This window comes from Protopterus annectens, chromosome 1.part1 (assembly GCF_019279795.1).
Source record: "Protopterus annectens isolate FY-2018-M chromosome 1.part1, PAN1.0, whole genome shotgun sequence".
Classification (NCBI taxonomy): domain Eukaryota; kingdom Metazoa; phylum Chordata; order Ceratodontiformes; family Protopteridae; genus Protopterus; species Protopterus annectens.
In genome coordinates this window covers 1,206,963,260-1,206,990,802 of record NC_056726.1, presented here as the reverse complement: position 1 = coordinate 1,206,990,802, position 27,543 = coordinate 1,206,963,260, and the positions used below count along the sequence as shown (strand labels likewise).

At 46.2% G+C, this 27,543-nt stretch overlaps 1 protein-coding gene across 4 annotated transcripts in view; it reads right to left on the bottom strand.

Moving 5' to 3' along the window:
• LOC122809252 (myosin-10-like) overlaps positions 1-27,543 on the bottom strand; it is a 3,714,157-nt gene that overhangs the window by 871,752 nt on the left and 2,814,862 nt on the right. For all 4 annotated transcript variants that reach the window (XM_044080584.1, XM_044080595.1, XM_044080606.1 and 1 more), the window contains one exon: positions 1,044-1,256. In XM_044080584.1, coding sequence (XP_043936519.1) covers positions 1,044-1,256 — 213 coding nt within the window. The remainder of the gene's footprint in view (positions 1-1,043; positions 1,257-27,543) is intronic.

Genomic DNA, 27,543 nt, shown 5'->3' with positions numbered 1-27,543 from the left:
GAAATAAGCAAGACTTGTCATATAAAGCACTCATGCCTTGTCCATAAGCCCCAATCTGCTTTGTACCTGACGTCTTATTGCCCTGCCACCTGCATAGCCAGAAATAATGAATAAAACAAATAAAGCCAGATACAGAACTGGAATACACCAAAACACTGATTTTAATGAAGCGCTTTTTGTCTAACCTATTGGTTAGACTTCTTCAGACAAAACCGCATCAACGAAATTCAAACTTAAATAAACTCATCAATTAAAACCATGTGATAAACAAAGCCCAAAATTTAAAAGGGCATGACATTCCGCATAAAAAGTTTAAAAAGGAGGCAACAGTTTAAACTGGAGTGGCATATACTGAATACACTAATACATTTAACGCCTTTAAAATTTTTTAGGCTTCTTCTATTAATTAATGAGTTTTAACATAAATAAAATAGTGACTGTAGGCTAGTTGGATATAATATATGTGTTTAGTTGGTATCCATTTGAAAATTTTTAAAGGTGTTATATGTATTAGTGTATTCAGTATATGCCGCTCCACTTTAAACTGTTGCCCCCTTTTTAAACTTTTTATATGGAATGTCATGCCCTTTTAAATTTTGGGCTTTGTTTATCACATGGTTTTAAGTGATGGGTTTATTTAAGTTTGAATTTCTTTGATGCTGTTTGTCTGAAGAAGTCTAACCAATAGGTAAGACGAAAAGCACTTCATTAAAATCAGTGTTTTGGTGTATTCCAGTTCTGTATCCAGCTTTATTTGTTTTATTCATAAGTTTTTGTCCATTTTATTCGTGGTTTGTAACCAGGAATAATCCCAGAATTATGTAAAAGATAAAAAGGAGAGACCTAACAATGTGTCTCACAGTGCTATACAGTTATGCAAAGGATTACAAGCAAATTCTTGACAGTGTGCTCACCACATTATTTGATTACATAAAGCACAAAAAGTAGATGAAGCAGATACACAACTGAGGACAACATAATGCCAAACTATGGCTATATTAAAAACCAAGGACTTGTACTGGCTGATCCTATTTCAGTATTACCTTAGCTCTTGCTGAGCAGCTGTGGAGTCCAGAGTATCCTCCAGCTCAGTCTTTAGGGCCTCCAACTCCTCTCCTAGGTCTCTCTTCTGCTTTTCTGCTTTGGTCCGAGCCAATCTTTCTACCTCTAGGTCCTCCTGTAGCTCAGCAAGGTGAGCTTGCAACTCTCGTATGGTCTTCAAGGCACTGTTCTTCTGGGACACCTCTTCATCCACCCTGAAATGGATATATAGAAAGCATAACAAATCAGTTATTTACTGTCAACACGCATTACATTAACACCATACTGAGACAGTGGCTGTCCCCTTTTTTCAGTAGCTTTTTATTTTTGTCACTTGTTTTATACAGCTACTGCACACCATAATAACACATTAAACTGTTGCAGTCTTGCTCACTATCTGAAGTCTCTCCATTATGTACACCTGTTTCCTTTCTTTCAGTAAAGGGTCACAGGGATGATGTACCTAGACTCTTAAAACTTCAGGTTCATACATTATTTTTTTAATTCTTTCAGTCTTTGTCAAAACTGAATAAACTTATATTGTACGAGTCAAGAGTATGTAGCAGTGCTTTTTTGTCACTTTGCATCACTGATATGTGACAATGGAACTGATATATGTATAAGTTAAGGGGGGAGCAAGCCATTCACATGAAGGTGCAGGGGCTTGCCCTCAGACCAAAAGAATAATTTAGGAATACTAGTCAATTTCCCAGCATGTCATGATGAAGTGGAAGAAACAGCCCAGTAAACAAACAAGAGCACAGGGAAAACATGTAAACTCCACAATGATGGCACCTCCATCTAAAAGAGAAATGGATGTGCAATCACTGTGAAACATGAATGATTCCATGTCTTCATGCCACCCAGCATCTGATTAATAACAATTCAAATAACTGATTCCTACAAAGTGAATTGTCACTGAAGTAGAAGCTGTGTTATGACAAGCTGAAAATGTCATAGCTTTCAGACTGCAGCAAACCTACTATATAACAGTCAGAAAAAAACACAGCATGGAAATTTTTCAGATTTTTTTTTTCACCACTGGTATTCAAGCTGACAGCCAGAATGGAATAAAAGGCACAAAAGGAAATGTTTCTGGAAGACTAAACCATGCCAAGTTTAGAGAAAGACAAGGCTTAACAATTAATAGACATGAAAGGAACAGATGAAATGAAAACAGTGATGCATAAAAAATCAACATGGAAGTCTCCAGAAGCAGAAGGTATTTCTGTGAAAATATGGAAGTTAGGGAAGCGAGTAATAAAGATCTGGAAAGCTTTCTTTAATAACATTTTAAAAGGGCTGACGGGAGCAGGGGTACTGGCATTTTAGAAGAAAGATGTGGAGGCTGCATAACCCAGAGATGGTAAAAACTCTTCAGACCTGAAGTCATGATTATAAAAAGTGTTTATGTCGATATTAGCTAAAAAAATGTTACCAAAATTGATAAGACATGGATCAGTGTGATTTTGTTAACAAAAGGCAAATATCTGACAACATTAATAGGTAAGTACAGTTGTGTAAGAACTTATCATAACAATAGTATTCCAAACAGATGGGTTTTTACTGCTGACATCCCGCTGGGGTACCAAAGATGTAACCTTCCCAGGAGCACACATCCGATGTATAACCTCAACTCGCGCGTTTAGGGGTATATCAATGGAAGGATGAGCATAAATCCTCAGACTATTTCCAAGCCTGCATCCTGAAGATGTCTGAGAGACAAGTAGTCAGTTACGAGGGACAAAGTAGGACATGAGAGGGGCCCCTCTGTCCTAGGGTTTGCCAGACAGGGCACCTGTTAAGGAGAAGAGGAGAAAGGATCAGAAAGGGGGAAGGAGGGTATGAAGGAATATTGCAGTAGTGATGTAGGACATTAAGAAGTTATGTACTCACCATAACGTTCCATCTGAGTAGGTGGCTTCATTTGTCTGCAACCTGTGGGTCTTGGATCCGATATCGGATCCGAGCCGGCCACTTGTTTCATAGCTAATGGATCCGAGCTCCTAGCTCCTCCCCTCACCCATAATCCCCTGCCAACCCTCCATGACCTCAGATCAAGTTTGCCCCTCAATATGTACCCAAAAAGGGTATTCCAACTCACATAGATCCACTGAAGGCCAGGGGGAAGGAGGGGGGGATGGTTGCAGACAAATGAAGCCACCTACGCAGATGGAACGTTATGGTGAGTACATAACTTCTTAATCTGAAGTAGGGACTTCATTTGTCAGCAACCTGTGGGACAGAGTCCCCAGCTACCTGAATCTTGGGTGGCCATCATGGACAGATATTGCGGAGCACCGCAGAGCCAAAGGATGCTCTCCCTCTAGAAATCACGTCCAGTTTGTAGTGGTTAATAAAGGTATGAGATGAGGCCCAAGTGGCTGCCGAACAAATATCAACCAATGGAACTCTAGATTTGAAGGCCGCAGAAGTAGAGATGGAACGAGTGGAATGTGCGCGAACACCTTCAGGTGCGGGTCTCCCAGAAGCTTGGTACGCTAACAGGATACATTGGGAAATCCAGCGTGACAGGGAGATTTTTGATACTGCTTTCCCCAAATTAAATTTGGCAAAGGAAATGAACAGCTGGTCGGATTGCCTGTGACCAGCTGTTCTATGAGTATAAAAACACAGCTGCCTATGAACATCTAATGAGTGCAGCTTGTACTCTCCTTTATTCTGATATTTAGGAAAGAAGACCGGTAGATTTATGGATTGATTTATATTGGTTTCTGATGCTATTTTAGGAAGGAAGGAGGGATTGGTCCTGAGGTACACTCTGTCCGGATGGAAGATCAAGTAAGGAGGTTTCACAGAAAGAGCTTGAAGTTCCGAAACTCTTTTTGCTGAAGTAATGGCTACAAGGAATGCTGTTTTCCAGGACAAGTATTTGAGATCCACTGAAGCAGCAGGTTCAAATGGTGGAGCAGTCAGAGCTTGAAGAACTAGTGAAAGATCCCAAGGGGGTACGGCTGCTTTTATAGGGGGTCTAGGCAAAAAGGTGCCCTTGAGAAAGGTTTTACACAATTTGGCTGACATCAAGGGCCCTGTGTCATGTCCCACATGGCAATGGGAGATGGCAGCCAATTGCACTTTGACAGTTGGGCAACTAGCGCCTTCCTGAAAAAGTTCGGTTAGGAAGTCTAATATGGATGGAAGAGGAGCCGTAAAGGGATCTAGATTATGATGCTCCGCCCAGATGGAGAAACGTTTCCATTTACTGCGGTACACTTTCCTGGTGGAAGGCTTATGCGCTGCCACGAGGATGGCTTTAACTGTTGAAGAGATACCGGGTGTCCTAACTAGGACCAAGCCGTCAGCTTCAGATTGTCCAGATTTGGGGTCGGTATGCCCGACGGATGGGAGATTAGATCCGGACTGGGATCCAGAATAAAAGGGGGATTCATTAGGTGAGACCACAGGTAAGGGAACCAAATTTGCCAAGGCCAGAATGGGGCAATGAGGATCATCCTGCTCCCCAAACGCGAGGCTTTCTGTAAGAGCTGCAGCATCAGGGGTAGAGGAGGATAGGCATAAAGTAGACCGGGTGGCCAAGCATGCACCAGAGCGTCTCTTGGGGTTTCCCCTGGAGGGGGAATCAGAGAGAAGAAATTGCCGCATTTGGTGTTTGAAGGAGAGGCAAAAAGATCGCAGCAGGGTTGCCCCCATATTGCGAATATCTGCTTTGCTACTATAGTGGGTTGAGAGACCACTCGTAAGGGGTAAGAAGGGTGCGGCTGAGTTTGTCCGCTAGGATGTTGGCCCGCCTCGGAATGTGCGTTGCAATCAGAAAGCGGTTGGTGGAAATTGCCCATTCCCACACTCTCATGGCTTCATGGCATAGAGGGTAAGACCTGGTTCCCCCCTGTTTGTTGATGTACCAGACAACCGACATGTTGTCCGACTGAATTGCAATCGTTCCTATGGGGAGGAGATTCTGAAGTGCTTGCAACGCGTACAGCACCGCTCTCATCTCCAGAACTTTGATATGCAGGGAGGTCTCTGTATCGTTCCACGTGCCTTGGACGGTCCTGCCTGAATAATGCCCCCCCCACCTGAGGCGGGAGGTGTCCGTGGTCACCGTGGCGAGAGGGGGAGAGGTGCAGAAGGGTCGGCCCATATGGAGATCCGGAGCATGGAGCCACCATAATAGAGCCCTCCTGCAAGCCTTGCTGATAGCAATGGGGTGATGGAGAGGAAAAGACAGAAAGGACCATTGTACTAGAAGGGTCCACTGCAGTACCCGCATGTTCAGACGGGCGCATGGAAGGAGCGTTATCGCTGCCGCCATGGAGCCCAGCACCCTCAGGACCAATTCCGCCGGTGGAGTCTCTGATTGGAGGATGGCCCGCACATGAAGTTGCAAATTCCGTAGTTGTTCCGACTTCAGGAAGGCTCGTAGATCTCTGGTGTCTATTCTGGCTCCTAAGAATTCTATGACTTGTGTCAGGGCCAGAAAGGATTTGTTGGAATTGATGGTGATGCCTAACTGGGGGGCTAGGCGGAGAAAGAAATCTCTGGCTGAGCAAAGTAGATGCCTTGTTGGGGTGGTCAGGAGCCAGTCGTCCAGGTACGGAAAGACCTGCATTCCCTGGAGTCTCAGGTGGGCCGCAATCACTGCTAATACCTTGGTGAACACCCTGGGGGCTGTGGTGAGGCCAAAGGGAAGGACCCTGAACTGGTAGCGACTGGCTCCCAGCCGGAAGCGGAGGAACTTCCCGGATCGTCTGTCCATTAGAATGTGGTAGTACGCATCCTTGAGGTCTATAGAGCACATCCAATCGTTCTCCCTTAGAAGGGGAAGAATAGATTGAAGAGTGACCATTCGGAATTTTTCCTTGGTTACCGACAGGTTCAAATGGGACAGGTCTAGAATCGGTCTCAAGTCCCCCGTCTTTTTTGGCACCAAAAAGAACTTGGAGTAGAACCCTAATCCGAGCTGGTCTTGGGGGACGGGCTGGATGGCTCTTTTTCTTAGCAGCTGCTGAATCTCTGTGGCTGCAGCCTCCCTCTGATCGGGTGGTACATCGGGGAGGTTCTTGAATTTGGGGACATGAAGTAATAGGATTTTGTATCCTCTGGATATAATTCGAAGCACCCAGCGGTCTGTCGTGATGGACTCCCATGCCGCTAGGTGTTCTGAGAAGTGCTCTCCGATTGCCTCCAGAGTGGAGCAGTCGGGCAACCCTTCAGGGCTGCTGCATGGGCCGGTCAGAGAAAGGTTCTCTGGACCCAAAGTTCCTCGGAGCCCCTCTGCCCCTGGGGCGGCGTCCTCCCTGTCCTCCTCTGCCACGGAAGGACTGGTTGTCCAGAGCGGGTAGGGAATGTTGCGATTTTCGGAACCACATATTCTTCTGACCCTTTTTGTTCTTCAAAAAGGACCGCTGGGGAGCAGAGAAGTGGACGCCAACGGCAGACGTCTTCCCGTCCTTCTCGCTCTGGACAAGTGTCTCACGAACCGTTTTGCCAAACAGGGCAGAACCATCGAAAGGGGCGTTTGCAAAGGACGCTTTAAAGGGCTCCGCAAAGTCACAATGACGGAGCCAGGCCTGACGTCTCATGACTAGGCCCGCTCTGCTAGCTCTAGCGGCTCCCTCGGTGGCATGGGACAATAGCCGCATAGAGGTATTTGAAATAAATCTCACAGTGGCCATTCGGGTGGAGTACAATTGTTTGTCCTCCGCCGACATGGACTCAGGGGGGAGGCAGCGTACTCTTTGATAAGATCCCGCTGCATCCTGATGACGTGTGCCATATAGTTCAGAGACCTTACCGAGAAGGTCGCTGAACTAAAAACTCGCTTCCCTAAGCGGTCCATCGAGCGGGACTTCTTGCTCGGTGGATGGACTGAGGGGCTCTCCTGAGCTAGTTCCCTCTTCGTGGCTGCCGCCGTCAACATGGCATCTACGGGGGGGCCCTTGCTCCAGTGTGACCGGTCTGCGGGGGGGCTTAGTATCCCGTCCGGGCATTTGGGGGTTGGCTCCACGGTGTCCGGGTCCTTCCACGCCCTGGTGGTAATAAGGTCCACCAGGGCGTCGGCCGGGGGGGACACCCAAGAGGTAGACGGGCCTGCTTCGAATGCCTCCAGAAACACGGACTTGTCGGAGGAAGCGTTGGGGGCAGACCACCCACCTCTGATCCTCAGCATCTCCATGATGTCTCCAAAGGAGACATCTTCAGGGGGTGATCTTGGGGAGCCTTCCCCTTCATCCAAGTCCGTGTCCTCAGTTAAGGACTCAGGGGAGTCCACGTGCCTCCTCCTGCACTTGTGCTTGCGAGGCACTTCCTAGGGGGGGGCTGTCCGAGAAGGTCTCGCCAGCAACATCCTGTTCCAATGGAACAACCTGGGACATTGAAGCAGGCTGTCCCTGAGGCCGGGTGATGGAAGCCTGGCCCAGCAGAGAGGGAGTGCAGGGTGGAGCCGAGACAAGGACCAGGGGTCCGGATGCTCTCGACAGAGCCATCTCCACTACATTGAAGGCTGAGGGGGAACCGCTCTCCCTAGGCTCCGAGAGCCGACTCCCACTCGGATCCGATGAAGGGATCGGAACCGGCGCTGAGACCATCGGATCCGAAGGACCAGTGCGCTCCGACCTGGACGGAGCCGAAGGCACACTGAATCCCTCGGATCCGATGCTCGGGCCACGGCTCCGAGAAGTCGGATCCGACAGACCCGAGGGCAGGGTTGGATCCAAAATACCAAGTACTGTCGGCGCCGACCCACCCCCGGCTCCGACGCTGCTCGGCTCCGAATGCTCCGAACCCGGGTAGCGGGTCGGAGAAGGAGCAATTGGAGTGAAAAAGGGTGTCGAGCTCCCCCCAAGAGCACTCCCATCTGCAGCTGGGCCTGGATGAATCTTCGCATCATCCGGTCCAAGTCTGCAGCTGACATGCTGAAAGTTGATCTCGACGAGGCCACTGAGGCAGGCCTGGAATACCGCCTCGATGACCTTGATGGAGATCGGGCCTCCTCCTCCTCGGGCCCTGGGGAGAAGCAAGGAGATCGGAGCCGAGGAGGAGGAGACCTAGAAGCAGCGGAGGGAGAAGCCCGCTTAGCTGGCGGGGCCGAAGCTGAGGCCTCGGCCCGCCGTTTGTGGTGCTTCTCCCTCCGTTTCTCCCTCCTAGCCTCCCTGTCCTCCAGCGCTTTAGTGGGAGTTTGAGTCTCGGACGTTGGAAGGGGGGCAGGAGTGGCAATGACCACAGCCTGTGGTAGTGCCGCGGGAGCAGTGGAGGCCGGAGCCGAGTCCGGGGGCAGCTTCGACCTCCGCTCTTTCAGTGCCCTGGGGTTGAACGCTGCACAAATGGTACAGCCTGAGGAGAGGTGTTCAACCCCAAGGCACTGAACGCACCGAGTGTGGCCATCAGCCGGGGAGAGCTTATGGCCACACTCGGTACATTTAGAAAAAATGGCTTTTGGGGCCTCAGCCATACTTTGAAGAAAAAGGAGTGCTACACAAACACACAGGCCCCAAAAACACAAACTCACTAACGACCAGCGAAGGGAGTGAAAACTATGTAAAAAAATAAAAATTACAGGGAACCTGACTCTTACACACTTTTTTAAATTTAACTGTAGAGAAAAGTTGACAAAAAACACACTTAACTGACGATTTTGCTAGAGCTCAAAGGAATCCAGCCATCCACAAGCATGGCAAACTAGATCTGAGGTCATGGAAGGTTGGCAGGGGATTATGGGTGAGGGGAGGAGCTAGGAGCTCAGATCCATTAGCTATGAAACAAGTTGCCGGCTCGGATCCGATATCGGATCCAAGACCCACAGGTTGCTGACAAATGAAGTCCCTACTTCAGATCTATTGTTCATAGTATGATACTAGGCAATTGGCCCTGAGGCCATTATAAACCTAGCCATGAATTTCGCCCATGTTCCCTCAAAGTCAGCACCTGTTTCCCCTGTCCAGCAGGAATACAGGTGGAATCCCATCCAGTCATCCAGGTTCCTCTTAAAGACTGCTAGAGATGTACTCTGCTTGACATGGAGAAGGAGTCTATTCCACAGATGGGGGAGTCTTTGGAACACAAACCTATCCTGCCAACAAGTACTACTAATGTCATAGACCAGGTTAAGGCCTTGCATGTGGGTTGCGCAAGTAGAGTATGCCATACGGATATGCAGCAACTCCATCAAGGCTGGGTCTGAGATGGCCTTGTATGCCAGACGCAGGTCACCTCTGAGTAGTCTGCATGAGACTGAGTAGAGGGACTCTCTGAGTAGTCTGCATGAGACTGAGTAGAGGGACTGGACTTTTAGCCTATCTGTATAGGATAGGTGTTTGAGACCCTGGATTTTCCTAGTTAGGAACCTCTGTGGTCTCTCCAACTGCTGTATGTGCTTGGCAAGGTATATGCCGAAGGGGCACTGTACTCGATAATGGGTCTGGTAAGGGAGGAGTACAGGGATGTTATGACCTCCTTGTTCCTGGATGAAATACTCTTACTTATGTCGTGGGCCATGTAGAAAGCCTTCCGTACAATGGAAGCAATGTGGTGGTCAAAAGTCAAGTTGCTATCAACCTGGGTGCCCAAGTCCCTCACGACTGAATGTGTGCTTAGTACATTGTTATTAATGTGATAATTAGTGTGGATGCCATTTTCCCTAAAGGGGATAATGATGCATTTCTTGGCATTTGGTTTGGGCCATGCTTTTGGCACCATGAGTATGTTATGTTGGCAAAGTTAAGTATGATAAGTTCTTACACAGTTGCACTATGTCCTGACTGAAATCACTGCTGCAGTATTCCAAAAAGATGACTGATTCACAAAGATTAAGAGAATAATAGGGACAATGGCTGAGAATGGTGAGAACCCTCCAAGAGTCCAGAAAGGACTGACCTAGCAAAGGCAGCCCTGGACCTTGAAAAAAGTATGTATTCTGTAGTGTTTAGTGAAAGTGTGTATAAAACACCAGCTAGCAGTTTCCAGGATTGTCCTGGAATGTACCCCTTTGTAGAAGGCAACAAAAGAGGCTACTGTTCTAGCAGAGTGAGCTCATGGGAAGAAAGGTAAAGATTTGAAATGGTGTGAGTATCAAAGGGAAATGGACTTAAACATTCAGATTGCAATATTTTGTTTAGATACTGGCTGGCCCATTTTACAGTGCACATCTAGGAAATGCAAGAATCTTTCACCCCTGTTCTGTGGGTTGGGAAAGAAAGCAGGCAGACTGATGGTCTGGTTGAGAAAAACCTCACTTACCACTTTAGGTATGAAAGAGGGGTTGACCCTTAGGGACATTCTGTCATTGTGAAAAATAAGAAAAGGTGGTACAGCCCTGAGTGCCTGTAGTGGCAAGACTCCCTAGCAGAAGTGACAACCAGCAACTGAATAGTTTTCCAGGTGGATAATTTGAGAGCAGAAGAAGAGGTTGGCTCAAAATAAGACAGAGTGAGTGTTTGTAGCACAAAGTTGAGATCCCAAAGTGGGGATACGGGTTTCCTCGAGTGGTTTAAGTGTGGCGCTTCTTTTACAAATTGTTTGACCTTAAGCCTAGACATAACAGGTGGGCTAAGGGGAAGACAAGCTGAAATGGCTGAAAGGTGGACTATGCCAGATCGCTTTTCAAGAGCTCACACAAATAGGATAAGACAATAGGAACCTCCTATTTTGTGGGGTCCTGATTGCTTGAATGACACCATACAGAAAATCTCTTCCATTTGGAATGTGATAGAGATGGGTGAAACAATGATGACTTGGCCAAAAGGGAGTCACCAGTAGAATTTTTTTTTGGATCTTTAATAAAACCTTTGGTAGAAGAGGAAGCAGAGGGAAGGCATAAAGAAACATCTTTGTTCACTGAAAGGAGGGTGCATCTGTCCTCCATGCCAAAGACAAGGAGTCTTGGTGTAAAATGAGGGGAAGCTGTCTGTTGATGGTCCATTTGTGTATGTCTTCAATGGACCTACTTAAGAGTCTATTTGGATGTTTTCCTGTGATGAAATGTATACTGCTTGAAGGGACATGCCTATTTGGGTGGCTAGGTCAAGCAATCTAAGCCAACCTGCACAACTGGTATAACTTTCTTGTTTATGTACTGTATGACTGCATTGTAGAGGCCCTGGTTTCCACCTGGTTTCCAGAGATGGAAGAAAACTTGAAGGCCCTCAATGACAGCCCTCATCTCTTTCAGGTTGATGTGTTATTTTTTGAGGCAGGACTGCCAATGGCCCTAGACCTTGTGGATGTCCATTCATGCCCTCCAAGCTTCTTCTGAGGTGTCTAGTACATTTCTTATCTTAGTGTCTTCGACTTGAAAGGTAATCCTAGACTGAGGTAAACCTGTGTCACCCACCATAGTATTTCCTTCTTGAGACAAGGTATGAGGGAGATCTGTGTGTTTACACAGTGAGAGTGTTGAGACTATACATTTTTTTCAAATACTACTAAAATTTCCTCATATGCAACCTGGTTAAAGGAAGCATTGTTACAGTTGTTGCCATGAATCCTAGTGCTCTTGAATCTCCCTGGCTGAACAGGCTTTGAGGGAGGTTAGGGAATGGAAGTAAATTGTGAGTTTCTGCACCTTTTCCTAAGGCAAGAAGGCCTGCATGTTTTTATTTTTAGTGTGTGTCCAGTCTGCAACCCAAGAAAACTAGATCTTGAGTGGGCTGGAGTGAAATGCAGGAAAATATTTGTATTACTTGAGTCCTGCAAAAGGCTATAACTGGAGCAAAGGTCTTTGTGATTACTCTGGAAGCTGTAGAAAGCTTAAGAAGCACAGCAGTAAACTGAAAATGTGATGAGCAAGTAGAGAACTTCAGGAATTTCCTCTAGGAAAAGAGTATGGGGATATATGAGTAGGCATCCTTCAGATTCAGAGATTAGAAACTCCTGTGGAAGAATAAAGGAAAGCAGGGACTGAAGGGAAAGCATTTTGAAAGTGGGAACCTTGATGAAAGTGTTAAGCAGAGTGAGATGCTGTACAAGCTTTCACTGCTCTACTTTTCTGGAACCAGAAACAGTAGAATGCTCATCCCAGAAACTGAAAAGGAAGTGGTTCTAACATACCTTGGAAGTGTAGCTCCAGAAAGATGGGTAAGAAGGAGGCGGGATGCCTTTGAAGGAAGGGAGTTCTATCCAGGATATAGCATAACCCTTTGTTGTGATGGATAGCACACACTTTCTGTGGTAATCTTTTCCCAGTTTCAGATAAGAGGTATTTGGTCATCTGGGCCTGATAATTTACCACCCCAAAACCAGAGTACAAGAAGTATAAACTTTTTTCCCCACCTATCCATAGCCCTGCTCTCCTTGTCTGAAGGTAGGACATTAGCATTAGGCAGTAGTTTAGAAGGTTTGTCAGAGGACAGGGAAACAGCTAAAGGGTCTGTTACAGCGTTCTTTAAAAGGAACTAAGTTCTCTGAGACATTGTAGAATCTGTCTGGCTTTCTGGAAGCAAGATGTTGTGAATCACAAGCTGAAAAAGTGGACCTGAAAGCAACCAGAAAGGCCTCCAGGACTGGAATGCCCACCTCTAAAAGGCTGTAGTATCTCTTTTGGACGTCGGAGATTTACCTAGACTCCCACCCAAAATGTTTCATCATATTTAAAATGGTCTCATGAAGGATACCTGATTCACAGGGGAGTGAGGAAAAAGGAAATCTTCATCATCTCAGGCACCCAGGCCAGTTTGAGAGGAGTAAGCTAATGAATGGTCATCAGAATCTGAGACCTCCTCCTTTTCAAAGGAAGTAACCTTCTGTAGAATCAGTGGAGGAGCCAAAAATAAAAACAGTTTTAGGACCATAGCGGCCTTGAACAGGCCTAGGGGAAAGTCCATCAATTTCTTCTCCCTAGAAGGAGGAGGTGAGGAAACATGCTTGGTTTTCTTTCACTTTGTGTTTGTGGTGACATCTGCCTGAACCAAGCACGAAGGCTCTGACTCCTGATGTACCTCAATCAGTTTGCTGGGAATCTTCCCTAACTAAATTTTTTGGAATGTCTTCTGGTCCCACTGAGATAATAATTCATGGCTCTCCCTTCTCAGTTGCATTAACAGTCTCAAAGCTTGATTGTGTGGTGGGAGCACTTCTGCTAAACACAAAACAAAGAAATCTAGCTTCTGATTATCTCTACAAGAGAAAATTAAGAGCTGTTTTGTACTTGGTTAACCTCTGGCTTGATGTAAGTAAATTATTTGACTTTTGTAAGTAAATATATTTTGTTTCTTTAGATTAATCTGCCTTTTTAAAAGTACCTAACAGGCTTCTGAGTCAGGCAAAGATTCAGTGAGAGGGAAACTACTTTAATGATTTTGGGATCTAGTTAGAACTGTATTGTACTGATCTGCTTACTGATTTAATTATTGTTGGTTCCTTAAAGCTATGTATCACTGTCCGTGGAATTTAGTGTGGCCATTAAAGCTCGACTGGTATGGTGGAAGTATTTCTGCTACACAATAAACAAAGAACATTTATCCAGCACTGCAAATTGTTTGGCGACAACACCAGACACTGAGAGATTTTGCAAAAATTTGAAACCATCCTTGACAACACTAACGAAATTAAGTATCATTTGCACCTGCATTACTTGTTTTCATTTCTGCATTTTAAAGTTTAAAAGTTGCATTTTCTAAGTGCTGTAAGAGCTGCTGTTCTGCATTAAATACACTATATCCAGTGATTTTTAGCTAGTATTAAGCATCCATTTGTGATTCTTTAACATTTGGACTCCAAATCAGTCATTTTACATTAAGAAGTTCAAAGTCTAAAGTCTTGTGGCAGAAGAAGGCTGATTGGACCTATCTACTACTACTAACATCTACTGCTAACACTTTTGCCCAGTGCTGGTGGTCCTCTGGAGCAGATAGCATTTTGTCAGGCCTCTGGGGAATTGGTTCTATGAAATCATGAGCCTTCCAAACCTGCTGCACAATCAATTTAATGAGAGCGTCAGCAGGAGGGGGTCACCCAAGAAGTAGATGGGCGAGCACCAAAGGCTTGCAAGTACATTGACTCCTCAAAGTTAGGGTCTTTGGGCTTCCAGTTAACCCCTCTGTCTGAGGGTCTCTAGGCTGTCTCTGAAGGAGATGTCTTCCGTGGGTGACAGGAGGCAGGGGACCTCCCCATCATCAAAGTCTGTGTCTTCAGTGACCGATTCCGCAGGAGAATCTGTGTGTTTCCTCTTATACTTCTTTTTCCGAGGAAGCTCCTCAGTAGGAATCTCTGAACAGGACTCGGAAGAAGAGGGACCCTTTGCAGGAGGATCTTGCAGCCTAGGTGCCTGCTGTCTAGGTGTGGCGGTTAGTGGCAGCTCTGGGTAAGGAGGAGTCTGGGAATAAAACTTCAACACAGAAGGGGCCAGTTGAGAGCTGTAAAGGTCAATGCCCTCTCTATTACCTGGAAGGCAGCCCCCCCCCCCAAAAGAGGGATGGGAGCCTGGAACCAAGAAAGACAACCTCTGAATCAAGGTCACACCCCAGTCCGACAGACTCACCTCCCAAGCAGGAGCCAAGGAAATGCCCACAGCTGCCGAGGGTCCCAGAGTTAAGGACGACTCTGAATAAAAGGCTGGAGCCAATTTGATACTCTCGGACACGACAGTGGAGCCATGGCCCCGGGAGTCCGCTGATTCGGAAGGAACAGAAAAAGTCAGGGCAGATCCTGGATCCAAAGGGGAAAAGGCTGTAAGCACCAGAGAAGCTGGAACCAGAGGGATCAGATTGGGAAGTTCTATGCCCCCCAAGAAGGTTAGAGGAGGAAGACTTGGTGGAGTCCTAGGAGAAAACACCCCAATTCCAGAGGGCAGAGGGGTCTGGGAGGAGAAAGAAAGACCCCTGGCCACTAAGAGCTGATCCACCAAAGTACAGTTTTGTACCTATCATAAATGTAGATGTCCGATAGGTATGCATCTGCAGTCATAACATATGGGTTGTCCTGCCTCAGGCAGCCCTCGGTCGGCCCGATTCCAAAGTCTGGGTCGGGCCTCGGCTGATGTCGCACTTCACCCGACGTCATAGCTCCTGGGGTATAAAGGCATCAGCTGACGCCATTTTCCTCAGTGTTTCTTGCCCCAGATGCCAGGTGCCCTCTGAGAAGGCTAAATTTGGATAATTGCTGTAAATTCCAAACAGTAGCAAACCAAATATATATAAATATATACATATATACAAACAAACAAATACACCATAATAGATTCCCCCAGCTAGCTGAAAGAGGGGTAAGCACCCTAGGAATACCACAGAGGGGAAGGAGGGTGGGTAATCCTGACTGCAGATGCATACCTATCGGACATCTACATTTATGGTAGGTACAAAACTGTACTATGTCCTTCAAGGATGCATCTGCAGTCATAACATATGGGTAGAATACCATAGCCAAACTGGGGGAGGAGGCACTAAGATAAAGATGGTGTAGTTAAGATCCCTTGTAAAACTGCAGTTGCAAAGCCTGCTCGGGATCTGGAGTATAAAGGAAGATTGTAATGCTTGGCAAATGTATGCACGGAGCTCCAAGTAGCAGCTACTAAAATGTCTTTGGTAGCCACTCCTCGTAGAAAAGCTGTAGTGGTGGCTGTAGCCCTTGTGGAGTGAGGCCTGATATTTTCAGGAGTTGTCTTTCCATGAAAAGAGTAACAGAATTGAATGCAATTTCCTATCCATTTTGAAATTGTCTGTTTGGAAATTGCTTTTCCTTGCACTCCCGTTGCATATGCTACGAGAAGCTGGTCAGTTTTTCTGCTGGTCTTAGTTCTGTCCAGGTAGTAGCGCAGTTGTCTATGTACATCTAAGGTGTGTAGTAGCTTTTCCCCCCTGTTCTGTGGGTTAGGGAAGAACGTAGGTAAATGAATAGCTTGGTTCAAGGAAACCCTGGATACCACCTTTGGCATGAAAGTAGGATTGGTTCTCAGAGACACTCTATCCTGGTGAAAGATAAGGAAGGGCTGTACTGCCATTAATGCTTGTAATTCTGATACCCTTCTTGCTGAAGTGATTGCTAGAAGGAAGGCAGTTTTCCAAGATAAGAACTGTAAGTCTGCTGATGCAGCTGGTTCAAAAGGGGGAAGTGTTAATTTTTCCAGCAAAAAATTGAGATCCCATGCAGGCAGAGGTGGTTTCCTTGGAGGTTTTACATTTTTGATCCCTCTTAGAAATTGTCTGAGGAGAGGTTGAGAGAAGATAGGAGGATCCATGTTGTACTCTGCTGAAATTGCTGGAGCATGAATCTTAATGGAAGAATAGGACAGGCCATTGTGGAACAGTTCTGCTAAGTATTCTAGGATGTGTGCTAGGTTTGCAAGCGTGACATCTGTTCCCTTTGATGCACTCCAAATGAGGAATCTCTTCCATTTGGCTGAGTATGTTTTCCTTGTGGAGGGTCTGCGAGCCTCCAGGATAATGTCCTTGACTCTCTGAGATAAAGCAGGCTGGTTTTGTATTATGCAATTTTCCAGGCGGTTAGCTGCAGAGTTTTCAAGTTTGGATGCAGGGTCTTGTAGTTGTTCTGTGTTAGAAGTAAAGGCCATAGAGGTAGAGGCCATGGGTTCGTCCGAGACATGCTTCTCAGTAGCGGATACCAATGTTGCCTTGGCCAGTCTGGAGCTATCAGAATTACCTTTGGCTGTTCCTCCCTGATCTTCAGTAGAACTTTGTACATCAATGGGAGAGGTGGGAAGGCATAAACTGTCAGGGTCTTCCAGATGAAAGAAAGGGAGTCCACCCTCCAGGCTTGTGGGTGGTATTCTCTTGAGCAGAATTTCTTCAGTTGGTGGTTGAGTGGGGAGGCGAATAGGTCTATTTCTGGCATCCCCCATTTCTTTGTTATGGTTTTGAAGATATCTGGATGCAGCATCCATTTGTGAGCATCCGTGGTAGTTCTGCTTAATTTGTCTGCTAGTATATTCTCTTTTCCTGGTACGAATCTGGCTTGCAGTTGAATGTTGAGATTCAGGCCTAGGTTCCACAGCTCCATTGCCATCCGGCATAAAGGGTAGGAGTGCGTGCCTCCCTGTTTGTTGATGTACCACATGGCTGTGGTATTGTCCGTCCTTATCAGCAGGGGTCCTTGCTGAAGGAATGATGTGAATGCCTCTATTGCATGCTTCACTGCCAGCATCTCCTTTAGATTTATGTGTAGATTCCGCTGGTCTTGGGACCATAGGCCTTGGATACACTTCTCTTCCATGTGTGCGCCCCAGCCTAGGTCTGAGGCGTCCGTGGTGATGGTCTGCCTTGGTTGTGGTTTGTGGAAAGGCAACCCTCTGCTGGTCTTGCAGGCCTGAGCCCACCACAGGAATTCTTTTTTCAGGCATGGAATGATTGGTATCATGGTTTCTAGACTGTGTCTGTGCTGAGACCATACATTTCTTAGGTACCATTGTAATTTCCTCATATGTAGTCTGGCATGTGGTATCAAGATTATGCAGGATGCCATGTAACCCAGGGCCTGCAGGACTTTCCTTGCAGTAAGCTGAGTTTGTCTTGTCAATGCCGTGAAGTAGACTGGAAGTTGTTTTTGTTTTTCTTCTGTGAGAAAAGCCATCTGAGTTATTGTGTCCAGTTCTGCACCCAAAAATGTTATCCTTTGAGATGGCACTAGTCTTGACTTCTGTATGTTGACTGTGTATCCCAAAGCTTGTAGCAGTTGTATGACATAGGCCAAATCCTTTATTATTTTTGTCTTGTTGTCCGCTTGTATTAGGCAGTCGTCCAGGTATGGGTAGATTTGAATTCCCTGAAGCCTGCAATGTGCAATTACTGATGCCAGGCATTTTGTGAATACTCTGGGCGCAGTAGATAAGCCAAAGGGCAATGCTGAGAATTGATAATGCTCTGATCCTGCAAGAAATCTGAGGTGTCTTCTGCAATCTGGTCGTATAGGGACGTGCAGGTATGCCTCCTTGAGATCTAGAGTCACCAGCCAAGACTCCTTGCCCAACATGGGAAGAAGTTGCTGTAGGGTCAGCATCTTGAATTTTGGTACAAGTCGAGAATAGGCCTCCATTGATTTTCTTTTCTTGGTACAAGGAATAGTCTGGAGTAAAATCCTTGGCCTTGTTCCATAGATGGTACCTTTTCTATTGCTCTCATCCTTAGTAAGTTGATGACCTGTTTTAGAGCCTCTGACTTCTGGCTTGGTGGAAGGTTTGGCATTCCTCTCTTTTTTGGTAAAGTGTGGAAGTGAAACCTGTAGCCTTTGTCTATTGTTTGCAAAGTCCATTTGTCTCCTGTAATGCAATGCCAGTTTTTTGAAAATAAAGCTAACTTTCCACCAAAGGGTGCTTCCAATTGTTCCCTGGTAGGCGGAATCAGAGCCAAGTCATTGTGTCTGTCCTGTGGGAGTGGTTGCAGTCGCAGCTGTGGAGGTACTCCTCTGGTTGTCAGGTTGCCACTGACGGCCCCTGTAGGCACCCCTTGATTGACCTCTGCCTCTTGGGCGTCTATTTCTGCCTCTCTGTGCTCTGGTGGTGTCTGGAAAGGACCAATTCTTTGAAGGCCAATTTCTGCTGAACCTCGGAGGTTGGACCTGCAGAAAATCCTTGACTGTTTGCACAGATTTTGCCTTTTCTTCCACTTTCTTTAGTACCTCCTGTGCAGGGAGCCAAATAAACTTTGTTTCTCCATAGGGGCATCTAGGAGTTTAGATTTTACATGGTCTGGCAAGGATTGCTCTTTTAGCCAGGCATGCCTTCGAATCACTGCTCCAGTCATAGCTGATCTACATGAAGCCTCCAGTGCATCATAGCCACATTTTAAAAAAATGATTGCTGACCCGCTGTGAATTGTGTACCAACTCCTGAAGGGACTTACGGTCTAAAGGTTCAGGAGAGGAAAGCTTTTTATTTAGCTGATCTAACAGAAATTCCTGGTACTGTATCATGTGAAATTGACAGTTTAAAGCCCTGGCAGAAAGAGTAGCAGATGTATAAACTTTTTTACCCCATCTCTCCAATGCTTTTGATTCTCTTTCAGAGGGTAGGGTTTTTTTTGGCAGAGGCAGCTGCAACAAGCTTGGGGCCCTGAGAAATGGTTTCTGGGTCTGCAGCGTGGGCCTTGTACAAGTGGAAATGAGAATCCGGGACCCCGTAATATCTGTCAGGTTTGGCAGGGGCCGGGGGAAGAGAATCAGGGGCTGAACAGGCATCATTGTATGCATCATCAACAACTGATAGTACAGGTGGTATGGCTAGAGACCTATGCTGTGGTAAGTGTAAAAAAGTCCTTAGCCTTTTCCTAGAATCAGAAAAATCCTGACCCTGCCATTAGAAATGTTCCCTCATTGAATGTAGAGTTTCCCCAAATGAAAATTCTTCTGGGGGGAGGCAGAAGGAATGGAGTCTTCTGCATCCGAATCCTCATAAGGTGAGTATGAGCCTTCCTGATGGTCTGATACATCTGATCCATCTGAGGAATAGTCAGAGGAAAGAGGTTCAGGGGGTTCAGTCCTAGGCCTTTTTTCAGGAGGGGGTTGAGAGGCCCTGTCTGGGTGAGGTTGGGATCCCCTGATCGAAGAAATAAGGTCCTCAGCGAGGCTAAGAATTTGAGAACTTGAGGAAGGTCTGTGAGGTGGAGCTTTTGTAGGTAAGGCCTTGGAAAGTTTAGCTGCTTTGGCCCTGGAGAAGGCCTTAATGGACATAGAAGCAGGGGGTCTAGCTGCCCCACGTGCAGGAGTAGAAATGTCGAACGGAATGGTGTCGGACAATTCTAGTGTGCCTGCTTCCTCGGTAGGAATTTCTGTAGCCGACTCCGCCGGGGCCTCTGAGGCCTCGGTCGTCGGAGGTCTGTTTGCGGCCGGAGGAAGAACCGAGGACTCGGTTTCAGCCGAAACCGAGACACTCGAGGTAGGCCTAACCGTGGTTGCAGCCGAAACCGCGGGCCGCGAATGTCGGTCCTTTTCCTTGCATTTTTTAGCTAAATGAGTAGTCGGAGTCTCCGACGGCATTTTATATGCAAAAGCGGGACCAAAAAACTCTTCTGCAAACTCCGACCGACGTCTTAGTGTCCGTCGGTTGAAGGAGGCACAGGCTAAACAAGCTGATACGTCATGGTCTGGGCCTAAGCAAGGAAGGCAGTAAAAGTGGAAATCCTTATGAGGTATTTGTTTCCCACAAGTTAAACAATTATTTACTTTTTCTGACATCGGATGAGGCAAGAAAGAGTCCCCAACAGGGTACTTAGCTTTTTAGAAGTCTTCAGTAGCTGAAATCTCTGGATCTGACCGACCGGCACTTGCGAACAGCTTCTGCTTCGGGCACCGCGCGGCAAGAAAGACTGAGGAAAATGGCATCGGCTGATGCCTTTATACCCCAGGAGCTATGACGTCGGGTGAAGTGCGACATCAGCCGAGGTCAGACCCAGACTTTGGAATCGGGCCGACCGAGGGCTGCCTGAGGCAGGACAACCCATATGTTATGACTGCAGATGCATCCTTGAAGGACATCCTCACAATGTCTGCTTCAATGACAGTCCTGGAGGAAAGGATAGATAAAGTACAGTTTTGTACCTACCATAAATGTAGATGTCCGAACTGGATAGCATCTGCAGTCATAACAACTGGGTTGTCCTGTCGTCAGGCAGCCCTTCAGTCGGCCGGATTCCAAAGTCCGGGTCCGGCTTCGGCTGATGTCGCACTTCACCCGACGTCATCTCTGTTGGCCTTCGGGTATAAAGGCATCAGCCGACGCCATTTTCCTCAGTGTTTCTTGCACCAGATGCCAGTAGCCCTCTTGAAGGCTAAAATTTGGAAAAATGCCAATGTTTCCAAGAAAGATAGTGGTAAACACAAAAATAAGCATGTATGTACATATATATAAACAAATACACCATAAAAGACTCCCCCCACCAGCTAGCTATTAGGAGGGTAAACACCCTAGGAGTACCACAGAGGGGAAGGAGGGAGGGTAATCCTGACTGCAGATGCTATCCAGTTCGGACATCTACATTTATGGTAGGTACAAAACTGTACTATGTCCTTCATGGATGCATCTGCAGTCATAACAACTGGGTAGAATACCATAGCCAACTAGGGGAGGAGGATAAAAGTAGATTATGGTGTGTTTAGGATCCCTTGCAGTACAGCAGTGGCAAACCCTGCTCGGGATCTGGAATATAGAGGCAAATTATAATGCTTGGCAAATGTATGCACGGAGGTCCAAGTAGCCGCCTCAATAATGTCTTTGGTTGCCACTCCTCGTAAGAAGGCTGTGGTAGTGGCTGTTGCCCTTGTAGAATGAGGTCTTATGTTCTGTGGAATTGGTTTTCCATGGAAGGAGTAACAGAATCGTATGCAATTTCCTATCCATTTGGAGATTGTCGGTTTGGAAATAGCTTTTCCTTCCCTTTCTGTTGCATAGGCTACAAAAAGTTGGTCAGTCTTTCTGCTACTTTTTGTTCTGTCCAAGTAGTAGCGTAGCTGTCTATGTACATCCAAGGTATGCAGTATTCTTTCCCCTCTGTTTTGTGGGTTGGGAAAGAAGGTAGGTAGGTGGATTGCCTGGTTTAAAGACACTCTGGATACCACCTTAGGCATAAATGTAGGATTAGTCCTCATGGACACTCTATCTTGGTGGAAGATTAGGAAGGGTTGCACTGCCATTAAGGCCTGTAGTTCTGAAACCCTCCTTGCTGAAGTAATTGCCAGTAGGAAAGCAGTTTTCCATGACAGGTGTTGTAGGTCTGCTGTTGCTGCTGGTTCAAAGGGTGACAGTGTCAACTTTTCTAGCACAAAGTTTAAGTCCCAAGCTGGTAATGGTGGTTTCCTTGGAGGTTTTACATTCTTGATTCCTCTGAGGAGCTGCCTGAGCAAAGGGTGCGAAAAAACAGGTGGATGAAAGCTGTATTCTGCTGAAATAGCTGATGCATGTATCTTGATGGAGGAGTAGGACAGGCCTGAATGAAGAAGTTCGGCCAGATACTCCAGAATGTTAGGCATATCTATGTTTGACACATCTTTTCCTCTTTCAGTACTCCAAATGACAAACCTTTTCCATTTTCCAGCATAGTTCCTTCTTGTTGAAGGTCTGCGTGCTTCAAGAATAATGTCTTTAACTCTTTGGGAAAGTTCTGGATTAGCTGCTGCTATGTGATGTTCCATGCAGTCAGTTGCAACGTTTTAGGTTTGGATGTATGATGCTGTAGTTGTTCTGAGTTAACATCAAAGGCATCAGGGTATTGGCCACATATTGTTCGAGACATGCTCCTCAGCAGTGGGTACCAGTGTTGTCTTGGCCAGTTTGGAGCTATCAGGATTATCCTTAGACGTTCTTCCTTGATTTTTAGTAGTACTTTGTGTATCAAGGGAAGAGGTGGGAATGCATATGCTGTTAGGCCTTTCCAGCTGAAGGAGAGCGAATCCACTTTCCATGCTAGTGGGTGGAATGTCCTTGTGCAGAATTTTTGAGCTGGTGATTGAGAGGTGATGCGAATAGATCTATCTGAGGCATTCCCCATTTCTTTGAGATGGTCTTGAAGATGTCCGGGTGCAGCTTCCATTCGTGGGCATCCGATGTGGTTCTGCTTAATATGTCTGCTAGAGTATTTTCTTTTCCCGGTACAAATATTGCCTGTAACTGGATGTTGTAGCTGAGTGCCAGGGTCCACAGCTCCAAAGTCATTCTGCATAGGGGTATGAATGAGTGCCTCCCTGTTTGTTGATGTACCACATGACTGTGGTGTTGTCTGTCCTTATCATCAACTGGCCCTCTTTGAGAAATGGTCTGAACTTTTGGATTGCCAGTTTTACTGCCAGCATTTCTTTTAGGTTGATGTGCAGGTGAAGTTGATCCTGTGTCCACAATCCTTGCACGCATTTGTCCAGCATGTGGGCCCCCCATCCTAGGTCTGAAGCGTCTGTTGTGATGGTCTGGCTTGCTTGACATCTGCGAAAGGGTAGGCCTGGGTTTGACTGGCATGCCTGAGCCCACCATAGGAACTCCTGTTTTAAGCATGGAATTAGTGGGATTTGTGTTTCTAGGCTGTGTCTGTGTTGGGACCATAAATTCTTTAGGTACCACTGTAGTTTTCTCATATGTAGTCTGGCAAATGGGACCAAGATTATGCATGATGCCATGAAGCCCAAGGCCTGCAGTACTTTTCTTGCTGTTAACTTGTTCAGTTTTGTTAGTGCCAAGAAGTAAAGAGGGAGTTCTTTTGTTTTTCTGTAGTTAGGAATGCCATTTGTTTTACTGTGTCCAATTCAGCCCAAGAATGTCCTTGTTTGGGATGGTATCAGCCTTGACTTTTGTAAATTGACTGTGTATCCCAGTGCTTGTAGCAAGTAAATGACCCTTTGTAAATCTGTTGTCAGCTTGCTTTTGTTGTCCCCTTGTAGCAGGCAGTTGTCCAGGTATGGGTAAATTTGAATTCCCTGTAGTCTGCAATGGCGATTACTGATGCCAGGCATTTTGTGAATACTCTGGGCAGTAGATAAGCCAAAGGGCAATGCTGAGAATTGATAGTGCTCTGATCCTGCAAGAAATCTGAGGTATCTTCTGCAGATTGGTCGAATGGGGACGTGCAGGTATGCCTCCTTGAGATCTAGAGTTACCAGCCAACACTCCTTGCCCAGCATGGGAAGAAGTTGCTGTAGGGTCAGCATTTTGAATTTTGGGACAATGATGTATGTATTTAAGGTGGACAGGTCGAGAATTGGTCTCCAACTTTATTCCTTTCTTGGAACTAGGAATAGTCTGGAGTAGAACCCCTTTCCTTGCTCTGCTGTTGGCACTCTTTCCACAGCTCTCATGTTTGCTAACTCCATTATCTGTTGTAGAGCCTCTGTTTTTGATTTGGAGGTAGATTTGGCATTGCTCTTTTGACTGGTAAAGTGTGGAAGTGGAACCGTAACCTTGATCTATGGTTTGTAAAATCCACTTGTCTTTTGTTATGTAGTGCCAGTTCTTTGAAAATAAGGTTAACTTTCCGCCTAGAGGAGCTGCTATTTGTTTCCTGGTAGGCGGATTTAGGGTTAAGTCACTGTGGTTGTGTTGATGTAGTGGCAGTGGTTGTGTCTGTGCCTCTGTTGTTACCTTGCCACTGTCGTCCTCTGTAGGCACCTCCTCTGGATTGGTTTCTGCCTCTGGAACGTCTATTCCTGCCCCTTTGAGATCTTGTGGAGTCAGGAAAGGACCAATTTTTGGCAGGCCAGTTCCTGCTAAACCTTGGTGGTTGAACCTGCAAGAAATCTTTAACCGTTTGAACAGATTTTGCCTTTTCTTCCATTTTCTTCATAACCTGCTGGGCAGGTGTACCAAACAAACTTGTCTTATCCATAGGAGCATCTAGCAACTTAGCTTTAACATGATCCGTAAAGCTTGCTCCTTTAGCCATGCATGCCTTCTTATCACTGTGCCAGTCATGGCTGATCTAAATGAAGCCTCCAGTGCATCATAGCCACATTTTAAGGAATGGTTACTAACCTGTTGTATGTTATTTACCATTTCTAATACATATTTCTTATCAAGAGATTCATCAGTGGTTAGCTTTTTAGTTAACTGATCAAGCATAAACTCTTGGTATTGTATCATGTGAAACTGACAGTTTAAAGCTCTAGCTGAGAGAGTAGCTGAAGTGTAGACCTTTTTACCCCATCTGTCTAATGACCTTGCTTCCCTTTCAGAAGGAATAGGGTTTTTAGCTATGGTCGGCTACTGCCTTGGGACCCTGGGATATAGTTTCGGGGTCTGCAAGTGGGGCCTTGTAAAGGTGGTGATGAGTATCTGGCACCCTGTAAAATCTGTCTGGTTTGGCAGGGCTGGGGGTAAAGAATCTGGAGCGGAGCAGACATCATTGAAAGCATCATCCACCACAGAGAGAACAGGAGGTATAGCTAAGGGCCTGTGCTGTGGAAGGTGCAGAAAGGTCCTAAGTCTTTTCTGGAGTCTGAAAAATCCTGTTGCTGCCATTGGAACTGCTCTCGCATGGCATGTAAGGTTTCCCCAAAGGAGAATTCTTCTGGTGAGGAAGCAGCTGGAATGGATTCTTCAGCATCAGAATCTTCAAAATTGGAGAAAGGAGCCTCTGGCTGGTCAGTTATGTCTGATTCATCAGCAGAATCATCAGAGGACACTGGCTCAGGGGCTCTGCCCTAGGTCTCTTCTCTGGGGCTGAGAGGCCCTGTCTGGGTGAGATTGAGATCCTCTAATTAATGAAATTAAATCTTCTGCCAAAGTAAGCATTTGAGAACTAGAAGAGGGCCTGGTTGTGGGGGGTTTAACAGGCACTGTTTTAGTAGTCTTGGCTGCTTTAGCCCTGGCGAAGGCCTTAATGGACATGGCTGCTGGAGGCCTAGCAGCACCACGTGCTGGGGTAGAGACATCCAAGGGAATGGTGTCTGATAAGTCAGTGGCAACCACCGTAGTGGATAAAATTTCTGAGGCCGATTCAAGAGTGGTAGCAGGGGCCTCAGTGGTAGAGATAGATTCAGCTGTACTTTGATCAGTTTTCTCGGTTTCGGCCGAAACCGAGACACTCGCGGCTTGCTTAACCATGGTTTCGGCCGAAACCGCGGACCGCGAGTGTCGGTCTTTATCTTTGCGTTTTTTAGCAGTTTGGGTAGTCGGAGGATCCGACGGCATAATATACGCAAAAACAGAACCGAAAAACTGTTCAGCGAACTCCGACCGATGCCTAAGCGTTCGTCGGTTGAATGAAGCACAGGCCGAACAGGCTGCTACGTCGTGGGCTGGGCCTAAACAAGGCAGACAGAGAGAGTGGAAATCTTTATGAGGTATTTGTTTCCCACAGGTTAAACAATTATTAACTTTTTCTGACATCGGCTGAGGCAAGAAAGAGTCCCCAACGGGGTACTTAGCTTTAGAAGTCTTCGAAGTAGTATTCGGTAGAAGTAATCTCTGGATCCGACCGACCGGCACTTGCGAACAGCTTCTGCTTCGGGCGCCACGCGGCAAGAAAGACTGAGGAAAATGGCGTCGGCTGATGCCTTTATACCCGAAGGCCAACAGAGATGACGTCGGGTGAAGTGCGACATCAGCCGAAGCCGGACCCGGACTTTGGAATCCGGCCGACTGAAGGGCTGCCTGACGACAGGACAACCCAGTTGTTATGACTGCAGATGCATCCATGAAGGACATCCTAGAAGGGGATTCTGGCCTTTCTAAGAAAGGACTGGGATGCTGCTCCACGAAGGGGTCAATTGAGGGTGAATACCTTGTCCTGGGTGTAAATATTAATCCTGATTTCGGCACCGATTAGGGTTCCAGTGTCTGCTGTGGTGCAGCAGGAGAGGTCGGCTCCGACAGTGAAACTGAAGAAGTCAGTACCAATGAGACCGGCACAGAGGTTTGTGGTTCCATAGTAGACAGTACTGAGGTGGTTGCCTGTTCTTAAAGTCTTGGAACCTTAGCTTTTGGTTCTGCAGAAATGGTGGAAATGGAAGGCTTATGCTTTGTAGCCACCAGTGCCAAAGGAGAAGTCGGCACAGAGTGATTTTTCTTAGTACCAAAGTCTGTTTTAGAGGGTGACGTATCCGTCTTGGATAAGGCTTCTTCGGAGGAAGACTTGATTAGCCCTTTTATTATTAATTTATTCCTTTGTTCAACCAAGGCCCTCTTACTGAAGCCCTGGCAGACAGTACATTCCTGGTGCAGATGAGCTGAGCCCAAATAATATACACAGGAAGACTGCCTATCAGAGTTGTGCATCTTCCGTCCACAATCCTGGCACTGTTTAAAACCCGTAGTGTTTTTTGATTTTTTAGCCTTGTTGACAAATGCAAAACAGAGGTCAACGAGCAGAAACACACACACACACACACACACACACACACACACACACACACACACACACACACACACACACACACAAACACACACACAAACACAAACACACGCACACACGCACACACACGCACACAAGAGACAGAAGGAAAAACTACCAACAATGGTATACAGAGTTACCAAAAGACTGGTAAAAGGGAAAGAAATGACCAACTATGGTAAGAAAGAGCTACATAAAGATGTAGAGAAGGAAAAATAGAAGGAGGGGTCCTACCAACGATGGTAGAGACAGTACACCGTAAGGTACGGAACAGAAAACATTCACTCGACCAGAAAGATGGGGAGAGACAAAGAAAATACAAATAAATATATACATATATATATATATATGTATATATATGTATATATATATATATATATATATATATATATATATATATATATATCAATACAGAAAGAGATAGGATTAGCTATTAATAACCAAAGAAACTTTACTTAGCTGCGAGAGAAAATGGCTGATGCATCTTGCGACAACAGCAGCAAATGAAATCTGGGGTAATATGGAGAGTGGTATTGTGGGTAGAGTCTTAGCAAATGAAATCTGGGGTAATATGGAGAGGGGTATTGAGGGTAGAGTCTTAGCTCGAGAGTTGTTGGCTGGAGCAAGCTGTGTAAAGGCCGAGCTGGTTCCGAGGATCAGAACAGAGTACCCAAAGGTCAACGATAAATGAAAACTGACATCAGATCTTACTTTTTTTCAGATTGTATATAAGCCACGCATCTGCCAGCAGTGCTTAGTGGTGTCTTGTGTG